This window comes from Onthophagus taurus, chromosome 7 (assembly GCF_036711975.1).
Source record: "Onthophagus taurus isolate NC chromosome 7, IU_Otau_3.0, whole genome shotgun sequence".
Taxonomy (NCBI): Eukaryota; Metazoa; Arthropoda; class Insecta; order Coleoptera; family Scarabaeidae; genus Onthophagus; species Onthophagus taurus.
In genome coordinates, this window is record NC_091972.1 from 17,246,050 (window position 1) to 17,255,343 (window position 9,294).

Sequence of the window (9,294 nt, forward strand, 5' to 3'; positions counted from 1 at the left end):
ATTATTTCGTAGGTTACATAAAAACGATATATTCCCCAATTTATAATAATAGCAAATTTTGTTCGTGTATCAAAGTGAGATTTGTAGCTAATTTGTAAATATTTCTTGGACTTTGGTTTTTCTATATATATATTTTTTTTAAAAAGGTTGTATGTAGCACTTTGTTTCCATTTATATACCACCTTTATAGGGATGCCAACGTTATAATTTTTTTTTATTTATTTGTACATTTTCAATATATAAATACAAAAATACCTGTCATGTAACAAAAAAAAAGTTAACGAGTTATTATAACAGAAAAAAACTTAAATATATTTTATATCTTCTATGTGATCATTCAATTAAAATTAACTCAATGTGACAAAAACTTGTAAATAAATCATGTCAAAACATAATGACTAATTTTATTTATTCCAAGAATATAAGTAACACATTACTGTCTGCTGGAAGAGGAACTACAATAAGCTTTATTGTCCGCTTTCAATACTGCAAATTGTTCTTATTATACAGGTGTCCGTAAAGTAACGGATATAGGTGATAAAATCATTATGAACGGTTTATGGAAAAAACCCTGAAACGGGTCTAAAGATTTAAATTCTTTGCAACTTTTTGGTGTAGGTTTCAAATTTTTTCCGCCATTTTTAACCGAGTTATGACGTCATCGATATTTTTTTTCAAATGGCAATCCCCCATTTTTATTACGGAATATGAAAGAGAATTTTTTTCTAAATCTAGTACAGTTAATATTAATATTGGTTACATAAGAAAATTTTCTAAAAAAATTACTTTAAAGTTTAATTACTTCAAATTCGTTTGACATGAAAAAATAGCAGTAGCCATGAATAACAATCGGGTTAATTACAAATAAAAAATAAAATTAATAAATTAAATGGAAGAAGTCCAGCGGAGTCATATCAGGTGATCTTGCAGGCCATTCAATTGGCCCTCTTCTCCCAATCCATTGATTGGGAAATAATTGATTTAAATATGCACGAACAGGAACCAGTTGCAGATAGAGATAAAATAAGTAAATTCTATAAAATCAAATATATCCCGACAATAACCAATAAAATTAAAGCTATTTTTAAGAAATATGAATTTCAAGAAATCAAATTAGCACAATATAACAATAATAAATTAACCAATATTTTGAGTAATATGAAAGACAAAATAGATAAGACGGACAGAATTAATACCATATACCAATTAGAATGTAATAACTGTAATAAGGTGTATATAGGTGAAAGTAAACAACAATTACATAATCGTATAAAACAGCATAAATACGATACTAATCAACACAAAATTATTAATAAAACAGCCCTTTGCCAACATGCAATCAAGAATCGTCATAAATTTAACTTTGATACGCCTAAAGTGTTGACCACTGAAGGAGATACATTCAACAGAAAGAATATTGAAGCTATCTATATCACCAAAAACATTAACAGGTCAGTTAATTTTAAATCAGATTCAGGAAATATAGGTAGTTATTATGCAGGCATAATAAACAAATTAGATATATGATTAGTTACTAATTAATTGTAATTTTAGATATTGGTAAATTTTAAATTTGTAATTTGAATTGAATTGTATTGATTTCCGTAGAACACATTGTTAAAGAAAAACTGGTTCCGTCACGATATTCCTTCTTATAGTCGCTAAGTCCATACGAACACGTTGAAATGTTTTGTAATTTGAAAAATTTATAAAATGTAAGATCATGGAAATATACACAATTTACCGATAGAATTGATAAATTAATCAATAGGGATACTCGACAAAGGTACATTTTTGTTTTTTTTGTTTTCCTTTTTGTTTTTCTTTTTGTTTTCTGTTTTTGTAATAATCTATGCGTTGTACGTTCAATTTGTTTTAACGATTTCCATAAAGGAGATAATTTCGTCGACGTTGCTTTTTAAATTTCTTTTTTATAGTGATTTCTGATGATGAACTATGTAAATAGTTCGAAACGTTAAATGACTTAACAAAAAAATAAATACAAAATCAAGAGGAATTTCATGTATTTGGATTTTAATCATTAAAGAATAACCAATCCTCTTTAATCAATTAATATATTATAATTACATAATTAATATGGAATACATAAATATCCATGAATTTAGAAGAAATTGCAAACGAGAAGATGGAGATGTCAATGTCGGCGATAATTTTAAGAAAATAATTGATTGTTTTAATGTAAGTACCTTTGTTGAGCGCCTTCTTAAACCCACATTCGAAAAAGCCATAAAAGCTTATTGTAAATTGTTTTATTTGAAAAATTCCCTTAAAATGAATTTAATACCATATCATATTCTTAAAAACTTGAAAAATATAGATAACCTTTTTTATAAAGATTATCTAATAAATTACAAACAAAAAATGCAATCTAAACACATAGCCCTTAACATTTTGAAAGATGAAATAAATCAAACTTACTGGTTAATTAACAGGATTTTTAGATATATTGATTTTGTTATAACTAGAAATCCCATTAATGAAGGAGACAAATTTAAGGTCAATTTCAGAAGGATCATCTTGAATAAGGCTAATCAAAGATACATCAAGTTCACACATAAAATAAGAAGAGACGAGTTACATAACTCAAATCGATTGAAAAATAGAAATCGATTGAAATTACCTTTGTTCCTAGAAAATGCACATAATAATTCTAACATAAATTTACATACTGATGATTGGTTACAAAATAATTATAACGATTTACACAAGAAAGGTAGAATACTGAATCTTACAAAATTACAAATACCCATAAATATACTAAATCTCTTATCTTTGGGTGAAAAATTTTGCTTTACAACACATAACAATAAAAAATCTCTACACAAAGACATTTTAAATATGATAATAGACATAGAAAAAGTTTTTATTAACTTGAAGACTTCAGAGAATCACATTAATATAACAAGAAGCAATATAATTAATGAAATTTCCAATTATCTAGATAGAAATAACAAGAATATGAAAAATAAACAATCATTGACGTTAAATAATAATAGAACATTTTCAATATTTCATAATACAGTGATAAAAGATATGATTTTCTTGAAAAGATTTTTAACACAACATAAGGACATAGTTATTATAAAGACTGATAAAACAAAACAAATAGCCTTTTTGTATAAATCAGAATATAACGATAAAATGAAAGAGTTACTTAACGATATAGATACTTATAAAACATCTAGATTAGATCCAGGTCCTAATCTAGTTAATCGCATTAATGATTACCTGAAAATATTAGAAAAGAAAGGATTTATAACAAAGCAACAAAAGCTTAGATTATCACCAAACCATTATGTGACACCTAGGATACATGGATTATTAAAAGCGCATAAAGATAATAACCCTTTACGTCCAATCATTAATAATATAAATGGACCTACCAATGCGTTATCTATATTTTTAAATAAATCTCTGAATAATTTAAATGATGAAAATCATTACGACGTTAAAAATGCCTTTATGCTTAAGAAGCGTCTCGATGAATTGGAGATTGAAAACTATGAAGATATTGACATAGTAAGCTTTGATGCGAAGTCCCTTTTTACAAATATTCCGTTAAAACTCATGCTTAAAATCATAGATGAAAATTGGAATAAAATTGAAAACTTTACTTGCATAAAAGACAAAAAAATATTTTTAGATGGAATAAAGCTTTGTACACATAACAGCTATTTTAAATTTAATAACACTTTTTATAAACAAATATATGGACTTCCTATGGGCTCCAACTTAAGCGTAAATCTGAGTGGCATAGTGATGAACTCGTTACTTGACACACAATTAAACGACACTTTCATTAAACCTTTCTTAATTACAAAATACATAGATGATTTGCTAATCATTCTACCTAAAAATCAATATAAACAACTTTTGGTCAAATTTAATGAATACAACCCACGCTTACAATTTACAGTCGAAACGTTACACAATGAACAAATAGCATATTTGGATATGAATATTACAATAAATAAAGAACACAATAAGATATACACATCTTGGTATAAAAAAGACATCAGTAGCAATAGAACTCTTCATTATTTAAGTAATCATCCAAGAACTCAGATAATAAATACTATTAATAATTTAATCCGTCGAGCTATTAATTTAACTGATGATATATACATGAAAGAAATAAAGACCAAAATATATAATATCCTTTTAGAAAATGCATACCCAAGAACATTAATTAATAATATTTGGTACAATAATTATAATAAAGTCAAACAATCAATACCTATAAACACACAACAGAGCAATATTGATAATGTTGAACAAAGATCAAACTTAAATGGAGATCAGATTATTGCAAAAATGAGACCAAGCAAACATAATAATGCAAGTATTGACAACAAGAATAAGGGTGTAACCCAAACTCAAACAAAGATCACAGATTACTTACCACATACGGAAACTTTATATCAGAATGATTCGAATGAATTAGACGTACGGAGTGTTGCAGATAGAGATAAAATAAGTAAATTCTATAAAATCAAATATATCCCGACAATAACCAATAAAATTAAAGCTATTTTTAAGAAATATGAATTTCAAGAAATCAAATTAGCACAATATAACAATAATAAATTAACCAATATTTTGAGTAATATGAAAGACAAAATAGATAAGACGGACAGAATTAATACCATATACCAATTAGAATGTAATAACTGTAATAAGGTGTATATAGGTGAAAGTAAACAACAATTACATAATCGTATAAAACAGCATAAATACGATACTAATCAACACAAAATTATTAATAAAACAGCCCTTTGCCAACATGCAATCAAGAATCGTCATAAATTTAACTTTGATACGCCTAAAGTGTTGACCACTGAAGGAGATACATTCAACAGAAAGAATATTGAAGCTATCTATATCACCAAAAACATTAACAGGTCAGTTAATTTTAAATCAGATTCAGGAAATATAGGTAGTTATTATGCAGGCATAATAAACAAATTAGATATATGATTAGTTACTAATTAATTGTAATTTTAGATATTGGTAAATTTTAAATTTGTAATTTGAATTGAATTGTATTGATTTCCGTAGAACACATTGTTAAAGAAAAACTGGTTCCGTCACGATATTCCTTCTTATAGTCGCTAAGTCCATACGAACACGTTGAAATGTTTTGTAATTTGAAAAATTTATAAAATGTAAGATCATGGAAATATACACAATTTACCGATAGAATTGATAAATTAATCAATAGGGATACTCGACAAAGGTACATTTTTGTTTTTTTTTGTTTTCCTTTTTGTTTTTCTTTTTGTTTTCTGTTTTTGTAATAATCTATGCGTTGTACGTTCAATTTGTTTTAACGATTTCCATAAAGGAGATAATTTCGTCGACGTTGCTTTTTAAATTTCTTTTTTATAGTGATTTCTGATGATGAACTATGTAAATAGTTCGAAACGTTAAATGACTTAACAAAAAAATAAATACAAAATCAAGAGGAATTTCATGTATTTGGATTTTAATCATTAAAAAAAAAAAAAAATGTATGTATTTGTTTTAGTCCATAAAATACAATGGAGAAAAAAGTTGCCAGTGGGGCACAAAAGCGAAAGATAAAAAGAGAAAAGGATGAAAAAAGAAAAAAGTTACTAAAAATAGATACATTCCTCCAAAAATTGAAAAGAGTAGAAAGTGTGGAATCGGAGACACAGGAAAATCTTTCCACTCCAGAAGTAGAAATAAGTGCTTTTGGTTCAAGTACTGCTGGTTTAATAAATACAACACAACATCAAAAATCACAAGTGCTGCACTTCCTAAATGAAAATGAGGAAAACAACGACGAAGAAAACTCAGAATTTAGAGATCCGGATTTGGGTTATTATGTACAAAATAACATCAATTTAACAGATAAACTTAGACGGTTTTTAGTGGGTCTAGACGATACAATAAACAAACCACAAGGACCATTTCCCAGAGATCCGATGCAGAATAATCGTTGCTTTTCTGCAAAATTTTTCACATGCATTACTAAATATGGTCCAGTTCCTCGATCTTGGTTACACTATTCGAAAATTCTTGATGCAGCTTACTGTAAACCATGTTGGTTATTCTCTGGGCAAAAAAATCAATGGTGTACTGGTATGCGTGATTGGCAAAGTTTTTCCAATAAGTTGAACACTCATTCTCTTACAAAGCATCATATTGAAGCGGTCTCAGTGCATAAAATTTGGCAAGAAAATAAGACAATAGACAAATGCTCAGAGGAGCTTATTCGTCAAAATGAGATCTTTTGGAGAAAGGTTCTAAAGCGTTTGTTTGATATTACTTTAAAGTTGGCAAGAAATCGTACTTCATTTCGTGGCCATTCAGAAAATATCGGAGATGATTATAAAGGCAATTTTATAGCAGAAGTTGAATTATTGGCTAAATATGACAATATTTTAAAACAAGTAATTGACATGCCAAATGGATCAGTTAGATACTTAAGTCCCAAAATTCAAAACGAACTAATTCAATGTGCAGGGCAAAATCGTAGAGGAAATTTAATAAGTGAAATTAACAATAGTTTATGTTATTCGCTTTTATTGGATACTACCCAAGATATAGTGAAAAAGGACCAATTAAGTGTAATGATTAGACATGTGCATATTCTAAGAAATGATCGCTTAGAATCTCAAGGGTTTCAAATTAAAGAAACTTTTTTAGGATTTTTTGATCAAACAGATCTTACTGCTGAGGGAATGAAAAATAAAATTCTCTCTATATTAGACGAAATGAAGATACCAATTGAAAAATGTATTGGTCAAGAATACGACGGAGCGAATGTAATGAGTGGTATATACAATGGTCTGCAACAAAAAATAAAGAACATTCAACAAAATGCAGAGTACGTTCATTGTGCAAGCCATAATTTAAATCTTGTCAATAAAGATGTGTCCGCATTTTTCGTTACACTCCAAGAAATATATTCATTTTTTGGAAATTCTATTAATAGATGGGATTTGCTTTCAAAGTTCACAGGCGAATCAAATGTAACTTTAAAAAAATTAAATCCTACTCGATGGTCTGGAAGATTGACTTCTCTACTAGCTGTGAAACTCCGTTATTTAGATATTATAAAATCTTTAACACACTTGATGTTGACAGAGAAAAAAGAAATTCGTGATGAAGCTCAAAACATAAAAGATAGAATGGAAAAATTTGAGTTTATTTTTATGTGCGTCTTTTTGCATAAAATTCTAGCAGATATTAATTTAGCTTGAAAAGTTCTACAAAAGAAAAATGTAGATTTAGATGAAGCCAAAACTGTTTTAAACCAAGCTAATAATAAAGTTTCAGAACGTAGATCAAAATTTACTGAAATAAAAGGTGAGGCTGCAGAAATTGCAAGAACTTGGAACGTTCCCCTTGAGTTTCAAAAGAAACGACAGCCTAAAGTGAAACACCATTTTGATGAATTGTCGAAAAATTATCACTTTTCTTCAAGAGAAGATATGTTTAGAGTTGGAATATTTAATGTTGTCATAGATACTATTTCACATCAACTACATGAAAGATTTAAAAGCATGGAAAAATTAAGAAATTATTTTAGATTTCTGGATCCACAAAGATTATCAACGTTAAAAGACAAAGATATTTTAAGAGAATGTAAAAAATTACAAAAGAAGTATTCAACTTTTTTAAGTGAACAATTTTCATTGCATTTTATTCATGTTCATTCGCTTTTAAAAGACAAGTTAAAAGAATTGCAAAGTGTAATAGATTTTGCTAACTTAGTAATGACCAAATATAAATGCTTAGAAACTGATATATCGGATGTATTTTCTGTTTTTATATTGTTCTTCACACTCCCTGTAACAGTTGCTTCTGTAGAAAGATCATTTAGCAAGTTAAAAATAATAAAGGACTATAGAAGAAATAGTATGGGACAATCGCGGCTGAATAATCTTTCTATATTAGCAATTGAAAGCAGTGAGGCTAAGAAAATGGATTTAAAAAATTTAATAAGTATATTTGCAGCGATGAAATCTAGAAGAAAACAACTTTTGTAATAATTTAGTTCTTAGTTCTTGGTTTTTTGTTAGTAAATTTGAAAATAAATAAGTATTTTCAACTTAATTTGTGTTTTTTTTTCTGTATACCATAATATGTATACATAGTATTACTACCTTTGCTATAAAGACAGGGGCCAATTACAAAATTTTGCGCCTGGGCCCATATTTTCTAGTTACGCCACTGACAGGAACCGTATAGTGTGGCGGCGCAACATCTTGTTGGAAGAACAATTGCCGTTGAAATCGACTTGGGTCAACATCATCGGGAAATCTGGTCGTTATGGAAGGAATGAGATCTGTTCGTAGAAAACCTAAATATCTCTCTCCAGTTAAGGTTCCCTCAAAAAAGTAAGGACACAGGATAGTATCCTGTACTATTCCGCACCACACGTTAATCTTTTGCGGATATTGGGTATGCGATTCTCTTGCCCAATGTGGATTTTGGGTAGTCCAATACCGACAATTTTGCCTGTTAACTTGTCCACTCAATGTAAATGTTGCCTCATCGGAAAAAATTATGTTTTTAACGAAATCTTCGTCATCGTTGCACAATTGTTGCAACTGCTCACAAAATTGCGATCTTCTATCAAAATCATCTTCATTGAGCTCATGAATGAGATTTACCTTATAGGGAATGATATATTGCGGTTTTTTAATATTTTGTGAACCGTTGTTTTACTAATGGCCAGATTCGACCCAATATCCCTTACCGTAATATGAGGGTTTTCTTCCACAACGTTATATTCAGCCTCGTCTGAAACATTTGGTCGGCCAAACTTCGACGGATCCCATGATTTTTAAATTTAGTGACAATGCGGCTTACCATACTTTGGCTTATGCGTTCATGGTCAGGATATGTTCCGTTAAAGAACTCTACTACTTCTTTTTAAGTTCGAGTTCAATCACCAATTTCAATGAAACACAGAATTTCTATTCTTTCCCGCTCGGTTAAACGTACCATTTTAATAAATTAACAACGAAAACAAATAAAAGTAAACAAAAAACAAAAATTAATTCAAAAGTGATGTAAGAATAGTTTAAATCAGTGCTATAAGAAACAACAAGCTTTACTAAATCAGTGTTTGACACTTATAAAACTTAGAGAATTGTTTAAAATGATTGGTTACCATAATTACTCATGGTTACTGCTATTTTTTCCATGTCAAGCAAATTTGAAGTAATTAAACTTTAAAGTAATTTTTCTCGAAAATATTCTTATGTAACGAATATTAATATTGACTGTACTAGATTC

General features: G+C 28.5%; 2 protein-coding genes and 1 long non-coding RNA gene across 4 annotated transcripts; all 3 read left to right on the forward strand.

Annotated features, from left to right (window-relative positions):
• The first annotated feature begins 1,297 nt into the window (after positions 1 to 1,297).
• On the forward strand, positions 1,298 to 1,789 carry LOC139430376 (uncharacterized). The gene is made up of 2 exons (XR_011640860.1): positions 1,298 to 1,451; positions 1,555 to 1,789. It is a non-coding gene; the product is annotated as an uncharacterized lncRNA (long non-coding RNA).
• A 243-nt stretch (positions 1,790 to 2,032) lies between these two features.
• Positions 2,033 to 5,260, forward strand: LOC111426251 (putative autophagy-related protein 11). 2 transcript variants are annotated; one of them, XM_071197267.1, is made up of 2 exons: positions 2,033 to 4,922; positions 5,026 to 5,260. In XM_071197267.1, the coding sequence occupies exons 1-2, from the start codon at positions 2,098 to 2,100 to the stop codon at positions 5,033 to 5,035; spliced, it is 2,835 nt and encodes a 944-aa protein (XP_071053368.1). In that variant the 5' UTR covers positions 2,033 to 2,097; the 3' UTR covers positions 5,036 to 5,260. The 2 variants fall into 2 exon arrangements, with proteins under 2 accessions (XP_071053368.1, XP_071053367.1); XM_071197266.1 differs by having other exon boundaries at positions 5,080 to 5,260.
• Positions 5,261 to 5,561: 301 nt separating this feature from the next.
• LOC111420037 (zinc finger MYM-type protein 1-like) lies at positions 5,562 to 7,250 on the forward strand. Its single transcript, XM_023052943.2, has one exon. The coding sequence runs from the start codon at positions 5,562 to 5,564 to the stop codon at positions 7,248 to 7,250; it is 1,689 nt and encodes a 562-aa protein (XP_022908711.2).
• The last annotated feature ends 2,044 nt before the right edge of the window (positions 7,251 to 9,294 follow it).

Coding starts and splice junctions, on each gene's coding strand:
- LOC111426251 (XM_071197266.1), top strand. CDS start 2,098: ATGGAATACATAAATATCCATGAATTTAGAAGAAATTGCAAACGAGAA.
- LOC111420037 (XM_023052943.2), top strand. CDS start 5,562: ATGGAGAAAAAAGTTGCCAGTGGGGCACAAAAGCGAAAGATAAAAAGA.